The sequence below is a fragment of the Chiloscyllium punctatum genome, chromosome 9 (assembly GCF_047496795.1).
Source record: "Chiloscyllium punctatum isolate Juve2018m chromosome 9, sChiPun1.3, whole genome shotgun sequence".
Classification (NCBI taxonomy): domain Eukaryota; kingdom Metazoa; phylum Chordata; class Chondrichthyes; order Orectolobiformes; family Hemiscylliidae; genus Chiloscyllium; species Chiloscyllium punctatum.
In genome coordinates, this window is record NC_092747.1 from 42864302 (window position 1) to 42890461 (window position 26160).

General features: G+C 40.1%; 1 protein-coding gene across 2 annotated transcripts in view; it reads right to left on the reverse strand.

Moving 5' to 3' along the window:
• LOC140481006 (anoctamin-7-like) overlaps positions 1-26160 on the reverse strand; it is an 80249-nt gene that overhangs the window by 18270 nt on the left and 35819 nt on the right. The window contains exons 9-13 of one of the 2 annotated variants that reach the window (XM_072576616.1): positions 22023-22144; positions 17969-18016; positions 9431-9520; positions 8177-8329; positions 6094-6130 (exon numbers count right to left, since the gene is read on the reverse strand). In XM_072576616.1, coding sequence (XP_072432717.1) covers positions 6094-6130; positions 8177-8329; positions 9431-9520; positions 17969-18016; positions 22023-22144 — 450 coding nt within the window. The remainder of the gene's footprint in view (positions 1-6093; positions 6131-8176; positions 8330-9430; positions 9521-17968; positions 18017-22022; positions 22145-26160) is intronic. The other variant, XM_072576617.1, reaches the window with a different exon arrangement.

Below are 26160 nucleotides of genomic sequence, written 5' to 3' on the forward strand. Positions count from 1 at the left end.
TAGCAACATCCTAGTAAATCCTTTTTGAATCCTTTCAAGATTCACAACATCCTTCCCATAGCAGGAAGGCCAGAATTGCACATAGTATTCGAAAAGTGGCCAAACCAGTGTCCTGTACAGGCACATGACCTCAACTCCAAATGCACTGGTAGGCTTGCCTTTATTGGTCAAACACCTTCTGGGACTGGTGAGCTAACAAGAAGCAGAAAGTAGGGTTAATGAGTTATTTTCAGGTTGGCACTGCACTAGTCACAAGACTCAGTGCTGTAAAATTTTTAAAATACAATTTTTATACATTATTTGGACAAAAAGGGCCAGATATATGATTGCTGAATTTACAGATAACAAGTCAGAAAGCAAGTTGGCAACAGGAGGTAGAGTGTCTGTAAGGGATTGTAAATAGGTTAAGTAATTAGGCAAAAAAAAAAGATGCAAGTTTAACATGAGAAAAATGTGAGCATGTCCACTCTAGCAGGAAGAATGGAAAAGCAGTATACTATTTAAATGGAGATAGATTACCCAACTCAGTAGCAGTGGCAAAATCATTTGGTTGCACTGGCACATTAAAAGGATACAACTATGTTAGAAGCAGTTCAGGAAAAGGGTTCATTTGCGTCATTCCTCATAAGAAGGGCTCATCTAACAAATAATGGTGGCACTCATTCTTTTAAACTCCAGTAAATATAGGGCCAAAGTGGTGATCTCATTAAAACACATGAGCAACTTCCAGAGGACTCGATGGAGTGGAAGTGGGGAGAATATTTCCTCTTGTGGAATTAGGGGACTCTGTTTAAACAGAGGTCTCAATTTTAAGACTGAGATAAGGAGTATATTTTCATTTCAAAGCTTATTAGTTTGTGGAAGGTAGACAAGCTGGAGTTTGGAAGAACACGGCAAGCCAGGCTGCATCAGGTGACATTTTCGGTGTAAACTTTCTTCAGGACTAGGTGTGGGTGCAAGGGGAGCTGCAGATAAAGGGGGTGGTGGGGGCAGGGGGGTGAAGTGGGGACAGGTGATGACAGGCCAAAAGGTACAACCTGGTTGGAAATCTGTCAGAAAGTAAAGGTTGAGACATTGGATTTATTCAAAGCTGGGCTAGGTTTTTTGCTTAACAAGAGAGTGTCAAGCAGCTTGGGGAGGACAGGAAAGTGGTGCTGAAATGACAACCAGACAAACCAGGATCTTATTAAATGGTTGATCAGCCTGCCCCTATTCACGTACCTTCCTATTTCTACCCTAATCAAGTCCAAGTAACATATACCAAAAATGGTAAATTGTTCAGTCTGTCACTGACAGTAGCAGGTCTAGCTAGATCTATTTGCAAAAAAAAGTTATCCTGGAATACAGGATAAGTTAATCCTGGCTGTATTTGTTCCTGCAGGCCATCTCCCATCCTCTGCACTTCCCTTCCAAGGAGTTGGAGTCATGGGTTTCTTAAATCTCCATGGCAACAGCTGTCTCTCCCATTTCCATTCCTTCCCGGTCTACCAAGTCAAAACTTTAGGGACATTCACTCTTCTATACATTTTTGCAAAAAAGGAAAATAAAACAAAAAAAAAAGGCTCACAAATCTGGATCTCATGGAAGGTCCACCAGCAAAAAAAAAAAATTCAGCCCCATCAACTCTGCAAAGTCCTGCTCATTAATATTCTGGGGGTTGTCCCCTAAAACTGTCTCACAGGCTAATCCAGCAACAGCCTTGGAATATGATAATACCATCATAACCATTCCTGGGCATGTCCTGTGGCGCAATGGCATACAGAATTCCACAATATTGACAACCAGAACCTATGAAATCTCACGCCATTAGCTCAAACACAAGCAAGGAAACCTTCTGTTGCTAACCACAAAACATTCCACTCACCCCCTCCCTGGATGTCAAATCAGTACTCCACGTTGAACATCATTTGGGGAAGCAAAGGGCACTGAACATTTTCTGGGTTGGAGACTTCAGTACTCAGACAGATGTACAGCATGGAAACAGACTCTTCATTCCAACCTGTCCACACTGACCAGATATCCCAACCCAATCTAGTCCCACCTGCCAGCACCCAGCCCAAATCCCTCTAAACCCTTCCTATTCATATACACATCCAAATGCCTCTTAACTGTTGCAATTGTACACGCCTCCACCACATCCTCTGGCAGCTCGCTCCATACATGTACCACCCTCTGAAAAAGTTGCCCCTCAGGCCTCTTTTATATCTTTCCCCTCTCACCCTAAACCTATGCCCTCTAGTTCTGGACTCCCCAACTCCAGGGAAAAGACTTTGTCTATTTATCCTATCCATGCCCCTCATCATTTTGTAAACCTCTATAAGGTCACACCTCAGCCTCCGAAGCTCCAGGGAAAACAGCCCCAGCCTATTCAGCCTCTCCCTGTAGCTCAAATCCTCCAACCCTGGCAACATCCTTGTAAATCTTTTCTGAACCCTTTCAAGTTTCACAACATCTTTCCGATAGGAAGGAGACCAGAATTGCACATGAATATTCCAACAGTGGCCTAACCAATGTCCTGTACAGCTACAACATGACCTCCCAATTCCTGTACTCAACACCCTGACCAATAAAGGAAAGCATACCAAATGCCTTCACTATCCTATCTACCTGTGATTCCACTTTCAAGGAGCTATGAACCTGCACTCCAATGTGTCTTTGTTCAGCAACACTCCCTAGGACCTTACCATTAAGGTGTGTAATTCCTGCTAAGATTTGCTTTTCCAAAATGCAGCACCTCATTTATCTGAATTAAACTCCATCTGCCACTTCTCAGACCATTGGCCCATCTGGTCCAGATCCTGTTGTAATCGGAGGTAACCCTCTTCACTGTCCACTACACCTCCAATTTTGGTGTCATCTGCAAACTTGCTAACTGTATCTCTTATGCGCACATCCAAATCATTTATGTAAATGACAAAAAGTAGAAGGCCCAGCACCAATCTCTGTGGCACTCCACTGGTCACAGGCCTCCAGTCTGAAAAACAACCCTCCACCACCACCCTCTGTCTTCTACCTTTGAGCCAGTTCTGTATCCAAATGGCAGTTCTCCCTGTATTCCATGAGATCTAACCTTGCTAATCAGTCTCCCATGGGGAACCTTGTCGAACACCTTACTGAAGTCCATATAGATCACATCTACTGCTCTACCCTCAATATTTGTTACTTCTTCAGAAAACTCAATCAAGTTTGAGACAGGATTTCCCACAGCACCACCATAGGCCAAGGTAGCAAAATCCTAAAAGGGCATTGCGGTTAGACAGTAGCCAACAGGAGGGAAAGACATATTAGATTCCATCCTCACCAATTTACTTAGTGCAGGTGCATCTGACCCTGACAACATCAGCAGGTGTGAACATCAGTCTTTGTGGAAACAGGGTCCATCTTCACAATGAGGATACCTTTCCTGTTCTGTGGCACTATACCATGCTAAACAGAGATAGACTTCAACTAAACAGATCCAGCAACTCAAATCTGGATTAGCCACATACCACGAGCCACAGCCCAGCAGATTCTCTATTCTGCCATCGTCATCAAGCCAGGGGATCAAGCTTGTTTCAAATGGAAAGCGCAGGAGGGCATGTCAGAGTTTTCAACCTTTTGAAGCTACAAACCAGAACTGTGTGCGCAAAACATAAAGCAACAAGTGATAGACATGGCTATAAAAAAATGCCTTAACCAAGGGATCTTATCCAAGCTCTGTAGTCCAGCCCCATTCAGTCGTGAATGGTGATGGATAATTAAACAACACATTGGAAAAAGGAAACCCCACAAAATATCCCCATCAAATGATTAAGAGCCCAGGACATTAGTGAAAAAGATACAGACTAAAGTATCTGCCACGACCTTTAGCCAGACATGTTGAGTGGATGATCCATCTTGGCCTCCTCTAGAAGTCCACAACATTACAGATGCAAGTTTCAGCCAATGTGATTCACAGAAACAGAAAAGAGCAGTAGGCTATTCAGCCGTTTGATCCTGCTCGGTCATTCAATATAATCATGACTAACTTATCAGTTTGTTCCTGCTTTGTGCTCCATACCCTTTGGTCCCTTTAGCCCTAAGTGCTATATTCAATGCCCTGATTGAAATCAGAATGTTTTAGCTGGAACAATGTATCATGCCACCTGATATCAACATTGGTTAGGACAGAATACGAAGACTATGGTGCTCTGACAGCATTCTGGCTATAGTGCTGAAGAAGCGTGGTCCAGAACTTGCTGCTCCCCTGGTCAAACTGTTTCAGTACACACACAGTTACAACACTGACAACATTTACCGACCATGTGGGAAGTTCCCAAATCAGGTCTTGCATACAAACATTTGTATGCGCAAAGCCATCCCAATCAATTACTGTCCCATTTCCTGAAGGGCTTTTGTCCGAAATGTTGATTTCCCTGCTCCTCGGATGCTGCCTGACCCTGCTGTGCTTTTCCAGCACCACTCTAATCTAGAGTCCAATCTCCAGCATCTGCAGTCCTCACTTTTGCCTACTGTCCCATCAGCTCATTCAATCCTCAAGAAAGTGATGGAGGAAGTGGTGGAGGCTGGTACAATTGCAACATTTAAAAGGCATTTGGATGGGTATATGAATAGGATGGGTTTGGAGGGATATGGGCCAGGTGCTGGCAGGTGGGACTACATTGCATTGGGATATCTGGTCAGCATGGACGGGTTGGATCAAAGGGTCTGTTTCCATGCTGCATATCTATGACTCTGACTCTAAATGGATCATCAGCAATGCTCTGAAGCAGCTCCTGCTCAGCAATGACTTAACACCCAGTTCAGGTTCCACCTGGAACACTCAGCTCCAGCACAAAAGAACTAAACTCCATAGATGTGACAGAGCGACTGCCCTTCACACTGAGGCCACATTGGAGGCCAGCATCAGAGTCCTAGAAAAATTACAGTCAATGAAAACTGGGGGAAAACACCGTTGCTTGGAATCCTATCTGGCAGAAAGAAAAATAGTTGTGCTTATTGGAGGGCAGTCATGTCAACTCCAAGACACCTCTGCAGGAGTTCCTTGAGGTAGTGTCCTCGGCCCAACCATCTTCAGCTACTTCATGAAATGACCTTCCCTCCATGATAATGGCCAGGAGTGGGAATATTCACTGATGATCACAATGTTCATGCATTACCCACGACTCCTCAGATACTTTAGTGTCTACGGCCAAAGGAACACCTGTTGTACAATATGCAGGTTTGGGATGACAAGTGCAAGTGATAAACGTACCAAACAAGTGCAAGGCTAAGACTGACTAACTGTCTCCCAAAGACAAGACTGGATAGATGAACAATGGAATATTTCAATGCCTGAGATTCAAAACTAAAGGACAAAAGTTAAAAATCACAATACCAGGTTATAGTCCAACAGATTTATTTGGAAGCATTAGCCTTCTGAGCGCTGTTCCTTCAGACAGTTGTCTGATGAAGGTGCAGCACTCAGATCACTAGTGCTTCCAAAAAATATATAACCGGAGACAGAGAGACAGAGAGACAGAGAGACAGAGAGACAGAGAGACAGAGAGACAGAGAGACAGAGAGACAGAGAGACAGAGAGACAGAGAGACAGAGAGACAGAGAGACAGAGAGACAGAGAGACAGAGAGACAGAGAGACAGAGAGACAGAGAGACAGAGAGACAGAGAGACAGAGAGACAGAGAGACAGAGAGACAGAGAGACAGAGAGACACCACTGTGGGTAACTCAACTTTGGTGAACACCACTGCTTATTTAAAAACGTAGTTTTAAGCAAACAGAAATGTACCAAGAGTCAAAGATAATAGCTTCCATCTTCTCAAAACTTAGTTGGAGCCCCAGGTTAAGAAAACACCAAAATGAAAAAGCTCAACTCACAAGAGAAACCGGCTCTACCAAAATTTAGATGATGCTTTGGCTGTTTCCAGCATCATCTTTCCACTGTCCTTCCCCATCCACCCCCAGCCTTGCCCCCAACATAATCTAGCTTGAAGATATGCCGTTCACATTAGCATCCTATCACTTGTTGTACACGAATGCTCCATACCCATTTTCAAAAATACATTTTCGGATACATATAGTGTCAGGAACAATGTGGGAATATTTAAATACTTACCCCAATCGGTCATTTTAACTGCAATTATATGATATACCTAAAATAGAAGGACCTATTGTTAGATAACGAATGCCACAAATTAATTTCCATTCTTACATATAAAATATACTTGAAAAATACAGAGAAGCATATTTAATAGCTCATTGGCATCTAAGCTGGTTCTCATGATTGGAATAAGGGTGATGAAGTCCAATTTAAGAAAAAGTGAAAGGTAATTATACTGGAGATGTGTAACATTGATTATAGGAAACTGGTTTAAGGAGTAGTACATTGTGAGTTATCACCACTTGTACAGTTTCAGAACTTGTAAAGTATTAGGAGTCACCAGCAAGCCTTTTGGAAACAGATCATACTGCAGTTCTTCGAGGTAGTAAATGCGTGACTTGCCAAACACAAAACTCGTTTGACAAAGTTTACATATGTTATCAAACGAATTGAGATAATACAAACTCCTTGGGTATTAAGGGGAAGTGGATGTCAGTCTGACCGATTCAGAGTGGAGCTTCACAATACCAGTTAAGATTGCTGTCTACCCAAATGGTTAAGTTTTTTTAAAAAAATGATGATTCTCTGTTTGCAGACAATAACCAAAATGTGCACATTTCCAAATACAATAATAGATTGCAGAACAATTTAGACAAATTGCACAACTTGGTATCATATATGGCAAAAAGTGGCTAAATATGAATAAATGCTGTCTCATGCATTTTGGATCAAAACCTACTGGCATACTCGTGTCCATCAAGTACAGTAGATGGACTAAAGAAAAAAAGAAGTTGCTGCTGATATTATACAATATAAAACTAACACTTTGGGTGCATAAAGATATCCCTTGTCAACACTGGACTATAAGGATAGGCCCCAACTTTACTTCATTACAAAGCTTCTCCTAAAACCATTGTCCAAACTTACAAGTGAGACCATGTGTTTCACCTCCTCTGCTTCCCATCAACCAATCCAGAACTTCCAAGGTTTCTCCAAATTCCACCACTGCCCCACCTGAGCAGTGAGCATGCATCCAGTTCCCACTTTATGCCTCTTTCGTGATGCTGTTTTTGGCCTCACTTTACCCACAAGTCTCACATCCAGCTCCCTTGAATCTATCTCCACCAAATTGCAAACCAGTCAACCTCTGTTCCTGGTTGCTGCATTAGCCAAGATCATAAGCATGTACCCTTTCCCTCACCTATTATCCATCTCTAAATCAAACACCCTCTAAAAACCCAATCTCAACTCCTTCTAAGGATTCCTCAAAATCACAGTTCTCTGACAAATCAATGCTCCCCTTTCTTATATCTCTAGCAATGAACCTCACCAAACAGGTTTCTGGCCCTGCAACATGAAAGAGAATAGCCTTTGGGTCCCAAAAGTACAGTCAACATTGTGGTAGTAATCCATGCTTCCTCAATACATCTTTGGTCTTTGTTATAGATGGTCACACCACCTTCCTCCATTGCATCTCTATTTGCCTGGCTCCAATTCTCTATCCACTTGTAGTCAGGTGATCACTTGCAACAGTTTATCTTTCACTGCTGTGACTTAAATCTTTGGAATCTCCAAGGATCAATCCTTAGCCCGTCTCCTATTTACATGTTGTCCTGAACAATGCCATTCAAACTAGACAGTCAGATGTCAACATGCCTTTAGCCACAAAGCATAATTCTTTATAAGTTGTCTTACATAGTAAATTTGTTCTAATGAATCAAATTTGTGCAAATTCTAATTATGTTCAATTGAAATTTCTCTACTCGGGTAAGCGTCAGACTTTGTCTAACTCTGATCATCTGTAGCAATACTGTCAGTTCTGGCACAAGAGGGAATTAAAAACCCAGGAGCATTTGGTCTTATAGCATATTAAGTGACAAACATATTTATGTATCCATGCACTATAACAATATCTTGAACTACAAGTATGGAGCTAAATATTTACCATAAGTTAAGCTTTGGGAGTTAGGAACACTAATGATAGAGATAACAGTTACAGATGTCACAATATGCCTTGAGATTGTACTACCTCATCACTTAGAGTTAGTTAAAAAACGTGGAGTGAAACCAGGGAAACACCACAAACATAAGCACTTACCTTTCCCAGAATTATAATAGATACTACATTGAGGAGTGAGGCACCAACTGTAGTTAACAGAAAACTCTCCATAGAGTTGGAAGTTGTTATTCTAAGCCTTGCCCATGTTTTGTATATAACCACTGCAATAAGACTGGCGAATACACAGCAAACCTGTGGCAATACAAAACAGTGATTAGGTGTGTAGAATAAAACTGGCCAATGGTCTTACTCATTTTTAATGATATGCTGCAGTCAGTCATACAACAAGTTTACTAAATTGCAGCATGGCCCTTGGAGATGCACACTTTGGGAATAGTCAAAGTGCATTAGCAAGTTGAATCCCCTCACATTATGTATCTTGCATTGGAGACCAAATAGTCAACAGTTTCAATTGGAAAACATGCCTCTAAAATATATTCTTCTGCAGATCAACCGCAAAACAATAACAGCAGGGATAGTCCTGAAATATATTACCTTCCCAGGATTAACATTTTGATTTCCTCAGACCAAAACCTGCTCTCATTTCCAAAACAGAAAAGTTATATAGTTGGGCTATAATAGACTGATAACCACAGAGCCAACAATGGTCTCAGGCCCAAGGTTCCTAAAGATTGATGATCACAAACATTCATGAGCTCCCTTCAATCACAAGAACCCCCAGGAGAAAAAAAAACTATACAAATTTTTTATACACACAGTGTACACACAACTAATTGAGGGATCATTTAATAGGAGCGCTGTGGGGTCTTTCTAGGAGTTATTAATTTGTGAGGATTTATGGAAACAGGGCATGAGTTGTGTCCATGTCTGTGTGTTTGTAGGTGAGTGGGGAAAATAATGGAGGGGAACACACATCCTGTAGCTCCAAGAATACCAAATGCTTATATTTGGCAAATATAACTTGAGGTTTGTTCTGTAATTAAAACAAATTATTAATAATCTTTAAGACTCATTCACAATCTGAATTATGAGTATAACAGGTGCTTATATACAATGCCCATATGAATGGTGAAATCAATACATGGGTATAACCTGCAAGGAGTGTTAGAATAAGCAAATGTACCTGCGACATTGGCAGAAAAACAAATTTTAAAGCCAAAAAGATCACGTGTGCGCGCACTAGATTCCACACTACTGCAAATCAGTATGAGAATGTTGAACACATCCCCATTGCTGTTTCATCAGATCTCTTTTCTGTTAGCTGGCAGAGCATAGAGAACTAAATAAATTTCACAGGGAAGGGATGAACCAAAATGAACAAACACTACTTACCATGAGAATCCCCACAAAAAATGAAAACAGCATTTTTGTACGTCGCAGAGTACCTGGGTAGTAAGGTTCAAATTCAGTTGTTACTGGGTCCTACAAAATTAATGCACATTAAAATTTTAAAAGAAAGAATCACAGACAATAGTCACTTAATTGTTTTCGGTACTTAATATTTTATTTCTATAATTTAACCCTTCAGTTATTTTGTAATTTTTGTATACCCACAAAACTTGGACACAACACTCCATCACTTTGCATGCAAACTCTGGTTGAAGGCCTATTTAGTTCGCAATTCTCGTTTTTTTTTTAAAAATGCAATGAATGTCTAATGATCTTTCACAAAAAATTGTCCAACCTTAAATATATTTCAAATTACTTGCCAAAATAGTTATTCTTCAGGAAAAAAAAAGGAAATATCCCAGTTATATTTAGAAATACACAGAATCCTTCAATTTCAGCAAGTCAAGAAAACCACTAACATCTATTCATAACACCACAGGAAGTGGCCAACATTCATCAAGTCCATGCCAGCTGTCTGTTTTGTTTGTGATTTCCTTACAGTTTCACTTTTCTGATATATCCCATAGTTCTAAGTTTCTACTCCTCAAATGACCAACATTTTACTTCCAAAAAATCTTTCAGCCAATATCAGACCATGACCAGTGCAAAAAAAAAGTCCTTACTGCATCTCTTTCACAAAGCCCTGGACTCCATACCAGTTAGGTCTTTCCTGTTGCCCCACCTAAACGCACATTCTTGCGCACCTTCAAAATCCTCCCTCTATCTCCTCTGCTACAAGGAGGAGCACACCATAGAACCTCCTACCTAAACTTGTAGCTAGAATTCCTCCTCCCTAGAACGATAAAAGGTGGTAAATCTCTCGTGCACCATCTCAAGATCCCACACATCCTTTCCAAAAAAGTGTGATCAGAGCTGAATGCAATATTGCAGTTGTAGCCTAGAGCTATAAAAGAAATTCATAAAACTTCCCTGTTTTTGTATTCAAATATTCATAAAGAATACTTATAAAACCCAAGACACACATGCTTTGAAAACTATTTTCAGTAAAGTCCTGCAAACTTTAAGAATGTGTGCACACCAACCACCAGGACACTCTTTTCCTGCACATTCTCTCTACCACTTCTGCCAAAATACATCACCTTATTCTTCTCTGGACAGGAAGTTGGCAGATAAATTTTGTTTCACTTGTTCACCTACATCCTAATGTGGCTGATTTGCGTCATCCTCCCTGCTTGCTACAACCAAATTTGACAAATTATGGAATTTTACACTGTATTCCTATATACAAGTATGGAAAATCATTTACCAGAACTCTTATTTGCCTTTATCATATCTAAGGTATTCAACATGCCACAATGAGTTTTCTTTAAAATCAACTTTTTACAGGATGCTTTCCCAAAAGCCATTAAAGACAACAACCAACACATTCCCTTCAACGTGAAGTTAATACATCAATTCTCTGGAACCTCCCCATATCAGAAACACTTCCTCAATCTCCACTCATTAATGTTAGCAACCTGAATCCATGACAACTGAACCAGGTGACTTATCCAAAGTATAGTCAGCTTTTCAGTACATCCTATCTAATCAATTTTTCCTCACCATTTTTGCTTCCACCAACATTTTGTCAGCAAATTGCTTAGTAGCACCAATACACCGTGTGTGGGGAGTATGCTCCCCTTGCACAGAAATGCATTGCCCTAACACAACCTTATTCACTTTTTAAACTACCTGCTTATTTCTTACATACTGGTAGAAGCATTTGGAACCCCTTTTTACATTAGGTACCATAGTCTTTTATTCAATTCTCCTCATCTTAATTGGCCGGACTCTCACTTGAATTAAATCTGCATTGCAAATTTTGTCATAGGATTTTTCTCATTTTAAAAAAGAACTCAGACTTTGGTTCCCCTACCTTTCATCCCCATTGGAATGCATTTAAACTGGACCTACAATCTCCTCCAAAGATTATCCATTGTTCCATTGCAGGTTTCTAGTCAATCTTTGGCTCAATTTTACCTTGGCTAAATCTCCTCATCCTTTTTGAATACATCTTCCAACTTAGAAATTTTACTTTAGATTACTCGTCTAAACCCAACCATTAATAACCAAATATTCCTTTACACAGACACTACGGCCACTTATTTCCTAGAACCCAAACCCAGCAATGTTTTGTTCCTGGTTGGGCTGAGGATACTGATTAAAGAGAGTTTTGAATATATTTCACACAATTCCTCACATTCTGTTCACAGTATCCCAATTAAAACGGTCTAATGTCCTCATTTCCTGCACCTTTACATCAGAAATGTAAAATGTAGCACTTTCAATGCTAGGGGAAAAAAAGTGATCAGCATTTATACAAAGTTTGTAATTTTCTTCACTGATCCCTATTTGTTACAGTGTTAGAAATAATTCAACATGAGTTTTCCAAGGTAGCCTCCAAAATCTACTACTCAGATAGCAGGCAAAAACAGCACAACAGCATGCTTATCTACAATGCCGATACTACCTGTATGGACTACAACATGAAGCATTAGTGTAAAATTAACAAGCCTCAAGCAACTACAGCATTTATAGATTATTCTGAAGCACATACAGAAGAATCTAAACTGACAGTTTTTTGTTAGCAATTAAAGTTTATAGAAAAATGTGTCGAGTACAAATGATAACCATATAAATTATGGACCAGACCAGACCCCCTCAAAAATATTTAAAGGTGATAATCTGGACCCCAACTCTTAAATTAAAGGCAAGTGTAAAGTGTTTGTTCCAGATGCAATGTGACTGGTCAAACTACTCAAATGTTAAGCAAACACCATTTATTTAAACACTGCAGTTAAAAATACAAAGAAGAAAAGAACTTTAGAATAACTTATTCTGTTAATTTCCAATAGTTAACAGAATGCAATAATTATTAACTTGTTCTAAAAAGTAACGTCCCATAAAATACACCTCTTGGCAAAAAGGCAAGTTTAGACACAGGTTCTCACATGTAGTTTTCTAATCCAGGAGGAATAAACCATCAAGAGAAAATTCAGAGACATTAGCAGCCAGGACACATTCATTGAAGCCTCCAAATCTGCTGGGTTCCCAACATCTGATGCTACTAAAAAAAAACCAAAACTCAGACATCTTAATCTGAGAGAGCTGGCTACACCCACTCAAGTTGTTTCAAAAACAATTCAAGGCCTCCCAAGCTGTTTACTCAAGTGGTCTTAACTAGCCAGCTTGGTATTTCTGCCTCACAACCCCTCTTCAAAAACAAAACAGGACAGAATAACCTCAAAAGTGACAACATCACCACAATATACTGCTGCATCCAGGGGGAAAAGTAGTCAATTGTAAAATCAGAGTGAACTAGTACGGAGTTGACTGTGCTTGGATTACAACAAATTTGGGGGATATGAAAGAGGAATGGAGAAGAAACCTGCAGAAATTTCCCTGAAGCAATCAAATAAATAAGATAATTATTAAATATTTTCCATCAGATTTGCTGAAAATAAACCGGTGTGTCCCATGTGCTTCTTATGCACAAGAAAATATATTATGATGGGATCACACTCTGGTGGAGTTGTCGTCAGATGAGGACCAATAAGAACAAAATCAATCCATGCCACAACAGAAACAGTTCTTTCATGGGGGATTCCATGACTACAGTAATCCAAGCACTCATTGTAGTCAATCCAAAAATAAGACTCCTCTTGGTCAACAATTTAGGCTAGCACTTTAGTAGAAAAACTCTCAAGTTACACGAGAGATATCTATAGGAACACCTTTGAAACCCACAATCTCTAGTAGCTAGAAAAACAACAAGAACAGGAGATACACAGAAACATTGTCTTCAAGTCTTCCTCCAAGTCACCCACCCAACTTGGAACTACAAATCACTATTCCTTCACAGCTGCCAAGTCAAATGCCAAACACTCATTCAGAGCATCCCAGACCATATGGTTTGCAGTAGTTCAAAAATATAGCTCATTGCTACCTTCAGCCAACAACATGCACATCCCATTTTGGGGGTGGGAGGAAGAGGTGGAGAGAGGCTCAGAGAGGATAAAGTTGACACTGATTGTGGTGATAGACAGTAATGCAAATTGACAATGAATTCTAATAACAAAGAAAAGGAAGGCAGTGGAACCAGAGTAAGCTAAAACCAAGAACGAAGTAAAAACCAAGCCAAATACACAAAGCAAACTGTATAAACTCCCAGAAATATTTCACTGTATTAATGATTCATATTTTCTTCAGTTTACATAGCAATTTTTGAAATAACTGAAATTTGTCACCTCCAGCAACAACATGTTTGTTTCCAGATCAGCACAATTAGAATTTAACCTTCATATGCATTCATATGTTCAACTGAAAGGAATAATGCCATCAGGTAAGAAAAGAACACTGGGCACAAACATTGCTGGTTTATTGGTTTCCAAATCAGAATGAGTCTTCAAAACAAGATAATTTCATCACACCAGGATATTCATCCTGCAGTGAATCATTCTAGTGCCTGAAGGGATTAAATTCTAAGAGTAATATATCAATACCATTACAAGTGAAGTTAAAAATCACACAACACCAGGTTATAGACCAACAGGTTTAATTGGAAGCACATTAGCTTTCGGAGCGATGCTCCTTCATCAGGTGATAGTGGATCAGATGAAGGAGCGATGCTCCGAAAGCCAATGTGCTCCCAATTAAACCTGTTGGACTATAACCTGGTGTTGTGTGATTTTAAACTTTGTACATCCCAGTCCAACACCGGCATCTCCAAATCATGATTACAAGTGAACAATTTGATCTTACTGGATATAACAAATGCAAGCTGCAATTGCTTTATACTTTGCCCTTGCGTTAGCAGCTTTTAAATAGGAATTGTACTCTATGATGACGACAACTTTTTTTTTAAAAATGAGCAATGGCACCTAAATTGAGGTTGGCTACCTGGATAATCATTTTAAAATCTTGAGCAGAGATAAGCCAAATGGTGTTTTAAAGTCCAATTTAAATGCTAAAAACAAGGGAAAGGCAGAGTCAATCCACAATGATTGCTGATAAAATTCAACCAAAATGTTATTTTTGACTTTTGTAGTGTTTGAGAATTTTCTCAGGCTACATTTCCAAACTTGTGTCATTAGTTATTATGTTACACCCAATGGCACCTCTCTTGTCCAAGAAGAGCCAGATTCTCCCCCTGGCCTTTGCTGGGGCATACTAGAATTCCTAGCATTGGCATCATATTTAGAAGGCAGTTAGCCTGGTGCTGTCCTTCAAGGTTCATTACATTGGTGCCAGACATTGGTTAAGGAGAAGATGGCATTCTGCTTCTGGTTTCTTTTCAGCAACATTGAAGATTTTTCCCCAGGCTGTTGTACCTCTCTCTAAAAAAAAAAATCACTTGTTCAATTTATAACATACTAATTAAGAATTTGTTATCTCATCCTGGTTCCATACTTTTAAAAGGGAAGACATGCCAGCATTGCCTAAAGCCTTGCAAAAAAACCCAAAAAATCTCACTGTCAATGACTGGTCTTAATTTCAAGTCTCAATGAGCAGGTCACACAGTCAAATCAACACAGTTCTTCTCCGGATAGTCCAACATCACATTTAACCTGCCATAACATCACAGACTGTAAACTCCCATCAGAGCGATCATCCAGAACAGCTCTAAAAGATCCTAAACTCAACTATAGGTAAATATAATCTAGTCATATCTGGGTGGTCAGCTGGTATTGAAGTGACTGCTCTTACATTGTAGCATTGCAGTATATCACCAAAGTTCGACTTCTGGATGTGGTGCTGAAGTGTAACCCACTTGTTAAAATTGGTTGAAGATTGCATGGGTCCTTTTTGTGAAGAGAAATATATTCCTGATGGCCAAACAAAAATATATTCCTCTAACCAACATTCGCCCCTCAACTAATACCAAGAATTTCGATCAACTAGAAGGACTTGCTAAAGAGTAGGCTATAAATCACATACTAACAAACTAAAGTTATTGTTCAAAAATCAGACCTGAAGATATAGGTGTTGTTCTGAAGGGGCAAATGGTGCTACAATATATTAATGCAAATTATAGTTATGACAGAAATATGAAGGAGTTCTTAACAAATAGGCAGCGCACATCAAGATCTCATACAGTGAGCAACACAAACTGAAGCCTAATACACAAGGAAACCCTTGCATACCTGGTCTCGAGGCAAATCTTAGTAGCTACGATCCCAAGTAACAAATACAAAAAAGTATTTCTCCCAGTTCCGAAGAAAGATCTGATGAAACGTAGAATTGGTTTCTTTCACCAGGTGCTTCCTGACTGGCTCAGTATCTCCAGCATTTCCTGAATTTCATTTCAGATCTCCAATTTGCTTTTATGTCAAGATGTGCATCATTTTATAAAACTCAGTTACAGGTAAAGCCACTCTCAGGCTCTTCAGATCAGAGTGCCCACCTAGTTACTTTACGCCCTTTTATCACATTGTATGGAATTTGTCTTAATCTTAAATCCAGAAATATTTCTCTGGAGAGTAATCATTGTTATATTAAATAAGACAATTATTCATCTTCAATATTGAATTTCAGTATAACAGATCTTAACTTGGCAAGTGTGTGCTATTATTAAATTCCACTTGTGGAAAAGTAAAGCAGTCACTACTCAGAAGCTGTAAGGTCAGATATTTGAACAATTATAGATACTAGAAGTGATCCAGCCTTGATTTTTGATGGTTAGGGTATTATAGTGGAGGTCTGTGGAGTAACAAGCAACCAGAACTTCAGAATTAAAATCCCATTATAACACCAGATGGCCAAGGAAAGTGATGGAGAGATATGGCCAAACAGATTGCATATTTAAAGTATTACACTGATAGCCACTATTGCAAGCCCGATTCCTTTGGGGACAAATTGGCAGGATGCCCAGCACAGGTCAGATTGATGGCAACAGCATGGGCTTTAATCCCTGTTCCAGCTTGAATGGATTAGAATCCAAGACTCTTCTAATCCAACTGTGGACAGTGCAACACCGTGGATTGGACTGTCTAATGGGCAGAAAATGCAGGCTGGCATCAAAATCTGAAAATCCATACATAGTCTTGATTACATTCTTCAAGAGCCTTCATCTTCTAGATATTTTCTAACCTTGTGCTCTACGTAGTGAAGCCCAATAGCATGCACCAGGCTCATCATTCTTCAATCCAGGTTCTCACACAAAAACAGGTGTTGACTTTGAAAGGTGACTTTAATAAATAAATTTAAAGCAGAGCAATTCCACTCTGCAGTTATTTTGTTCGCTCCCCGTCCCTACAAATCTGTCATGCTTTTATACCTTATTTCTCATTGGGTCAAGATACCCTCCCATTTTACACAAGTGGTTGTACTTAATGACAAAGTGCTCACTGAATATAAACTCAAAAAAGTGACCTTCATTCCTCCCTAAAACTGGCATCAATGCAATGAAACTAGAGGGATAATCTTAAGCCAGGAATGTGTTGCTGGAAAAACACAGCAGGTCAGGCAGCATCAGAGAAGCAGGGTAAAAAAAAATAATTTGATGTTTCAGGCCGGAGCTCTTCATCAAGATTCCTGAAGGAGGGCTCTGGTCCAAAATGTCGATTTTCCTGTTCCTCGGATGCTGCCTAACCTGCTGTGCTTTTCCAGCAACACACTCAACTCTGATCTCCAGCATCTGCAGACCTCCCTGTCTCCTGGATAATTTTGAGTTACATCTTCCAATTGTTATCACCTCATGATTTTTAAACATCAGTGCAAGCTGCAAAAAACAAAAAAGTCCTGGATTTAGGCAATAATCAGCATCATTGCCCACCAAGAGCCCAATACTGAAAGTGGAATAATAAATTTCCAGGTGAGTAGGCCAACTTAATATTGAGTGAACACGAAACAAAGCAATTCTCCAGAAGAAGTTTCCAGATACATTATTACTGTTCCTTACAAATATCACTGATAAGCCTTTACACCATTCTTCCTTAAAGAGAAATTAAGCCAGTTCCAACTGTTCATGGAGGACATTTGTTGGAGAATGCAGCCATCTCACCACACTTTAAAACAAAATTAGTTTATTGTCGCTTGGATGATCCTAAAAAGGGGTCAGGTGAAGTTTGATGTCAATTTTGTTAACATTTACGATTGTATCCTCTGGCAATTTTCACCATACAGTGCCTCCCCTGTTATATCAATTTGGTATTGAAGCAGATTTCATGAAAAATAAATTAAAGCAGAGTTTTTTTCCCCTGAATTCTTTAAGTGAAAGGTCCCCTAAAATTCTTAAATGCTTCCATCAAGGAACTAGTTATATTTTCAGAATTTGAGCTTCAGATTTCATGAACCAGCATGAACCAGCCATGTTAAGTGTTTCTGCTATAGATCAGAGAGCAACAAGACTAGCCAGATAATTGAGACTTCAGGATTAAAACTTGTGCTATTTAGGACAGGACCTTCAATTTAAAGAATCAGAACAAGAATTGCATACAAGAATCTATCCTGTGGTCTACAGCTAGATGGTTTTGTACTCACTTTCGAATGTTCAAGGATATTGAACATCTTTAGTAGCAAAACGTAAAGCTGAAATAAAACATTATTCAGTTTTCCTTTTTGAAAAGTGAAATGTCTAGATCAAAAATCTAAACAATAAAGTGACAGTGATTCATCATGCAAAGATATTTATGGTGACACTTACCAGTTTTCTGATCAGTAGAGAGAATTGGAGAGTCAGATTCTCAAGGGAGTACCTATATACGTTAAATAGACCTAATAGATGACCAAATTTCCTCTTCCTGGTCTGAAGGAATCACCCTTCAAGTGAACAATTGCTAATGGGAGGAAAGTGCCCATCCCATATACTGATTTTTACACACACCATTTTAAAGCTAAGTGTGGCCAATATACAAGTAACTATAATTGAGGGCTCCTGCAGTATAGTGTAGTGTCTCATCCTCTGGGCTTGGAGTCCCAGATTCAAATCCCACTTGCTGCAGAGATGTGTAATAGCATGTTTGAACAGGTACATTACATGCTAGGTGTTGGTACCTCAAATTCATTTAAACTGATTGAGCAGGCATGCTGTTATGGGGGTGCTTTCTAAAATACGGAGAGCCCAATATTGCAAGAATTCAAAGTGGTCTTTAGTGCATCTTTATAAATTTTCATCTGCCCACTCTTGGTGTAATTAATTGCAATGGAATACAAAAGATTTTGAAATTATATAAAAACAGGCACATGATTCTCTTCAGACCTACATAAACAGGACCATGTTGATCACTGCTTCCATTCTAGTGTTATTGCAGTGCTGTGGGAGAGAAGTGTGCATCATTGCACAGACAGCTTAATGTGAAACCATACAGTACCTCATGCTTCCCTTCTGCATACCTTTGGTGGATCAAACCATTAAGATACCATCAAATGAATTCCCAACTATTACTTTGGAATTTTAAAATGTTATGCTCAGCTAAATTTAAGTGCCTTGTAACAGCAGGTTTGACTTTGTGGACTTTTAATAGATCAATTAATCATAGATTCAAGTTATATACTTGGTCAACCAAGACACATCCTTGCGGAAGTTCAGCCCATTAATGCATTCAGATTGCAGTTTTCCCACATTATGAAATTCTTCACAAATGTAGACAATTTAGAATAAGAGGAACTCCGTTTTTATGGATGCATCCCCTAGGACTGTTTCCACTTATGGGGAATTTTGCATAGAAAACTATGTCTACCAATTTAACACTCAAGTATGAAATTATGTACATGGAACCATAGCTCAGAATAAGCAGTTTTGTTTAAATGAAAGAGCTTGTTTTTTTGGAGAGCAAAAGAGCACAAATACATAGCATGCAAGCTCAAATTACCACATTTTCATTATAATGGTTCAAATAAGATTTTGATAAAGAATTTAGAGGTATTGAGTTATAGTCAGATGCACAGCATGGAAACAGACCCTTCGGTCCAACCCGTCCATGCCGGCCAGATATCCCAACCCAATCTAGTCCCACTTACCAGCACCAGTCCATAACCCTCCAAACCCTTCTTATTCATATACCCATCCAGATGCTTCTAAAATGTTGCAACTGTACCAGCCTCCTCTGGCACCTCATTCAATACACATACCACCCTCTGCATGAAAACATTGCCCCTCAAGTCTCTTTTATATCTTTCCCCTCTCACCCTAAACCTATGGTCTCTAGTTTTGGACTCCCTCATCCCAGGGAAAAGGCTGTCTATTTATCCTATTCATGCTCCTCATCATTTTATAAACCTCTAAGGTCACCCCTCAGCCTCCAACGCTCCAGGGAAAACAGCCCCAACCTGTTCAACCTCTCCCTATAACTCAAAATCCTCCAACCCTGACAACATCCTTGTTAATCTTTTCTGAACCCTTTCAAGTTTCACAACATTTTTCTGATAGGAAGGAGACCAGAATTGCATACAATATTCCAAAAATAGCTGAACCAATGTCCTGTACAGCCGCAGCATGACCTCCCAACTCCTGTACTCAATACTCTGACCAGTAAAGGAAAGCATAGCAAATACCTGTCCTACTATCCTATCCACCTGTGACTCCACTTTCAAGGAGCTATGAACCTGCACTCCAAGGTCTCTTTGTTCAGCAACATTCCCTAGGACCTTACCGTTAAGTGTATATGCACTGCTAAGATTTGCTTTCCCAAAATGCAGCACTTCACATTAATCTAAATTAAACTCCATCTGCCACATCTCGGCCATTGGCCCATCTGATCAAGATCCCGTTGTAATCGGAGGTAACCTTCTTTGCTGTCCACTACACCTCCAATATTAGTGTCATCTGCAAACTTATTAACTATACCTCTTATGTTCACATCCAAATCATTGGTGCAAATGAAGAGTAGTAGTGGACCCAGCACCGATCCTTGTGGCACTCCAGTGGTCACAGGCCTCCAGTCTGAAAAACAACCCTCCATCAGCACCCTCTGTCTTCTACCTTTGAGCTAGTTCTATATCCAATTGGCTAGTTTCCCTGGTATTCCATGAAATTTAACCTTGTTAACCAGTCTCCCATGGGGAACCTTGTCAAACACCTTACTGAAGTCCATATAGATCAGGTCCACCACTCTGCCCTCAATCCTCTTTGTTATTCCTTCAAAAAACTCAATCAAGTTTGAGACAGGATTTCCCAAGCACAAAACCATGTTGACTATCCCTTATCAGCCATTTCCTTTCCAAATCCTCTCCTCAGGATTCCCTCCAGCAACTTGCCCAACAGGCTCACTGGTCTATAGTTGCCTTGCTTGTCCTTACCACCCATCTTAAACAGTGGCACTACGTTAGCCAACCTCCAGTCTTCCAGCATCTCACCTATGACTATTGAGGATACAAATATCTCAGCCAGAGGCCCAGCAATCACTGCCATAGCTTCCCACAGAGTTCTGAGGTACATCTGATCAGGTCCCAGGGACTTATCCAGCACTTCCTCCTCTGCCATTTTTCAAGATGGCATCATCTATTTCCCTACATTCTATACCTTCCATGTCCTTCTCTACAGTAAATACTGATGCAAAATTTATTTAGTTTCACCTCCATCTCCTGTGGCACCACACAAAGGCCGCCTTGCTGATCTTCGAAGGGCCCTATTCTCTCTAGTTACCCTTTTGCCCTTAAATGTATTTGTAAAAACCCTTTGAATTCTCCTTAACCCTATTTGCCAAAGCCATCTTATGTTGCCCTCCTGATTTCCCTCAAGTATATTCAAACTGCCTTTATACTCTAAGGATTCATTCAATCTATCCTGTCGATACCTTACATATGCTTCCTTCTTTTTCTTAACAAAACCCTCAATTTCTTTAGTCATCCAGCATTCCCTACCAGCCTTTCCTTTCACCCTAACAGGAATATACTTTTTCTGGATTCTCGTTATCTCATTTCTGAAGGCTTCCCATTTTCCAGCCGTCCCTTTACCTGCGAACATCTGCCTCCAATGAGCTTTTGAAAGTTCTTGCCTTATACTGTAAAAATTGGCCTTTCTCCAACTTAGAACTTCAACTTTTAGATCTGGTCTATCCTTTTCCATGGCCCCAAAGTGCTCCCCCACTGACACCTCAGTCACCTGCCCTGCCTTATTTCCCAAGAGTAGGTCAGGTTTTGCACCTTCTCTAGTAGGTACATCCACATACTGACTCTGAAAATGTTCTTGTACATACTTAAATTCCTCTCCATCTAAATCATTAACACTATGGCAGTCCCAGTCTATGTTTGGAAAGTTAAAGACCCCTACCGTAACCACCCTATTAATCTTACAGATAACAGATCTCCTTAAAAATTTGTTTCTCAATTTCCCTCTGACTATTAGGGGTTCTATAATCAATGAGTACACATGATCATCCTCTAAGTAAATGGACCAGGATACGAATATCCAAACAAATTAGCCACGTCATGTTAAATAGTAAATCAAATTCAAATCTTTGCCCCAAATTGTGCTTTTCTACTTTGTTGAAAGTTAGTTTCAGAATTTATTAATACCTAATAAACAACACTATGTGAGACTAGACAATACAATATAAATCAGGCTTAAGAATGTAAAATTAATGAAAACAAATACCTTTTTAACATTTGTTCCATAAAACTCAGGTCTGGGTGGCTCATCATTTTCAAAGTTGTCAACATCCCATTCATAAACTAGCTTTGCATTAATCCTTTTCCACATTTCCAAAAAAACTGTTCCTGAAAGCAATAAATAAAATTTTATTCATTTAGTTTATTGGTGGATGTTTACACTTTAAAATTAGAACATGGAACATTACAGCACAGTACAGGCCCTTCGGCCCTCTGTGTTGCCCTGACCTGTCATACCAATCTAAAGCCCATCTAATCTGCACTATTCCATGTACGTCCATATGCTTGTCCAATGACGACTTAATTGTACTTAAAGTTGGCGAATCTATTACCGTTGCAGGCAAAGCATTCCATACCCTTACTACTCTGAGTAAAGAAACTACTTCTGACATCTGTCCTACATCGATCACCCCTCAATTTAAAGCTATGCTCCCTCATGCTTGCCGTCACCATACTTGGAAAAAGGCTCTTCCTGTCCACCCTATCTAACCCTCTGATTATCTTGTATGTCTCTATTAAGTCACCTCTCAACCTTCTTCTCTAACAAAAACAGCCTCAAGTCCCTCAGCCTTTCCTCATAAGACATTCCTTCCATACCAGGCAACGTCCTAGTAAATCTCCTCTGCACCCTTTCCAAAGCTTCCACATCCTTCTTATAATGCGGTGACCAGAACTGTACACAATACTCCCACGTGTGGCCGTACCAGAGTTTTGTACAGCTGTAGGTTCCAGAACTTGATCCCTCTATTAAGAAAAGCTAAAACACTATGCCTTCTGAACAACCCTGTCAATCTGGGTGGCAACTTTCAAGGATCTGTGTACATGGACACAGATCTCTCTGCTCAGCTACACTACCAAGAATCTTACCATTAGCCCATTCCAGTTACTCCGACCAAAAAGTGTATCACCTCACACTTGTCCACATTAAACTCCATTTGCCACCTCAGCCCAGCTCTGCAGTTTATCTACATCTCTCTAACCTACAACATCCGTTGACACTATCCACAACTCCACAGACCTTAGTGTCATCTGCAAATTTACTAATCCCCTTTTCCGCCCTCATCCAGGTAGTTTATAAAAATGACGAACAGCATGACCCAACACTGACCTTTGCGGTACACCACTAGTAACTGGACTCCAGATGAACATTTCCCATCAACCACCACTCTGTCTTCTTTCAGCAAGCCAATTACTGATCCAAAACTGCTATATCTCCCACAATCCTATTCCTCTGCATTTTGTACAATAGCCTACTGTGGGGAACCTTATTGAACGCCTTGCTGAAATCCATATACACCACATCAATTGGTTTACTCTCATCTACCTATTTGGTCACCTTCTCAAAAGAACTCAATAAGGTTTGTGAGGTATAACCTACCCTTCACAAAACCATGCTGACTATCCCTAAGCAAATTATTCTTTTCTAGACGATTATAAATCCTATCTCCTATAACCTTTTCCAACACTTTGCCAACAACTGAAACAAGGTTCACTGGTCTATAATTACCAGAGTTGTCTCTACTCCCCTTCTTGAACAGGGGAACCACATTTGCTATCCTCCAGTCTTCTGGCACTATTCCTGTAGACAATGACCACCTAAAAGATCAATGCCAGAGGCTCGGCAACCTCCTCCCTGGCTTCCCACAGGATCCTAGGATAAATCCCATCCAGCCCAGGGGACTTATTTCCACACTCTGCAGGATTTCTAATACCTCTTCCTGTGAACCTCAATCACACCTAGTCTAGTAGCCTGTATTTGAGTATTCTCCTCGACAACATTATCGTTTTCTAGAGTGAATACTGTCGAAAAATATTCATTTAGTGCTTCCCCCATCTCCTGACTCCACACAAAACTTCCCACTACTATCCTTGATTGGCCCTAATCTTACTCTCGTCATTCTTTTATTCCTTAAATACCTATAGAAGACCTTAGGGTTCACCCTGATCCTATCTGCCAACAACTTCTCATGTCTCCTCCTGACTCTTCTGAGCTCTTTCTTTAGGTCTTTCCTGGCTACCTTGTAACCCTCAAGTGCCCTAACTGAGCCTTCACATCTCATCCTAACATAAGCCTTCTTACTCGACCAGAGATTCCACTTCCTTCGTATACCACAGCTTCCTCCCTGTCTGACAGGTACATACTTATCTCGGACACTCAGGAGCTTTTCCTTGAATAAGCTCCACATTTCTAATGTGCCTATCCCCTGCAGTTTCCTTCCACTTCCTAAATCTTGCCTAATCGCATCGTAATTGCCTTTCCCCCAAGCTGTAACTCTTGCCCAGTGGTATACACCTATCCCTTTCTATTACTAAAAAAGTAAACTTGACAGAATTGTGGTCGCTATCACCAAAGTGCTCACCTACTTCCAAGTCTAACACCTGGCCAGGCTCATTACCCAGTACCAAATGTAATGTGGCCTCACCCCTTGTTGGCCTGTCTACATGCTGTCAGGAAGCCCTCCTGCACACACTGGACAAAATCTGACCTATCTATTAGTGCTTGTACTATATAGTGTTCCCAGTCAATATTTGGAAAGTTGAAGTCCCCCATGACAACTACCCTGTCTCTCACTCCTATGGAGAATCATGTTTGCTATCCTTTCCTCTACATCTCGAACTATTCGGAGGCCTATAAAAAACTCCCAACAGGGTGACCTCTCCTTTCCTGTTTCTAACCTCAGCCCATACTACCTCAGTTGATGAGTCCCCAAACATCCTTCATGCAACTGTAATACTGTCCTTGACCAATGATGCCACACCTCCCCCTCTTTTACCATCTTCTCAGTTCTTACCGAAACATCTAAATCCTGGAACCTGCAACATTCCTGTCCCTGCTCTAACCATGTCTCCGAAATGACCACAACATTGAAGTAGTGCAACTTCAGTTTCTGTTCTCAGGCTTCCAGTCACATGGAGTTTGCATTCTCAACCCTACTCATTCATTCCGGTGACCTTCCTCTATATGCCTCGTTTTCCTAGAAGCAGATTCATGCTGGGCTATTGTTACCCATGTACACAAGTACAAGCAGGCATGTTGGAGCTAAATAGGTGACTGCTACAACATTGTTTATCTCCACGAACAGGAAATCACAGCTCTGCTGAAGGAACACCTCATATTTGTGATGCAACCTACATTTCTCAGATGCTGAGAGACATGTTCTGAATTCTCAACATCTTGTTTCTTCATTGCAAATTTTCACCTTATTTACCTTCTCCCTTCTATTGACATCCTTTGCATGAACCCACTAATGACAAATGTCATTCTGGTCAGGCTGATTCAATTTAGGTTTGCAGATATAAAGTTGAAGGGGTGAATATTAGGTTGGACAGATCAGTGGGAACCATGACAGAGAATAATGTTAAGAAATGCTATGTGGTGACATCTGTACATCAATTTTAAAATTTAAAAAGTTGGATAATACATTGATCAATAGGACAGGAATACACAGATTCAGTTTAGAAACTACCAGTACTTTTGTTTTGATGATTACATCTAACGTTTTGTTGAATTTTTTATTTCAGAGTATTTATCCCACGTTTTATCATGGTGCCCAGTTCTAACACAATTGCATGACAGTTTCTACCCGAGTCCTTCCAAGCTGTGTGGTGTTCATAATTATCAGTTAAGAAGGGGAGACATATAAGTCTATAGATATTTTCTGATCAACCCATTCGGAGATGATATTATACATCTCTCAGTGAAGTGGGACTCTAATCCAGGCGTCCTGGCTGAGAATTAAGGAGGTGCCACAAGAACTCCATTCTGAAGGGTTCCTGGATTCAAAATGTTAACACTGCTTTCGCTCCACAAATGCTGCCAAATTTGTTGAGGTTCATCAGCAATTTTGGTATCTGTTTCAGATTTCCGGCACCTGCAGTTCTTCAATTTCTATTTACACTGCGTTTATTCATATAGTGGGGATGGGGTGGGACAGAACAGAGAATGAGCAGAGAGTGTGAGGAGGGGTGTGCATAAAGGGCAATTGCAGGAGCTGATTAATCTGCGAAATGGTGACGAATCGTCAAATGACAGACTTTCTGTCTGTCAACAGCTGATGTGATTGGTTCCTAAACAGCTGAGCAGCTTATGGTGTGAATGTTTGCAGAAGACATTGGACCACCAG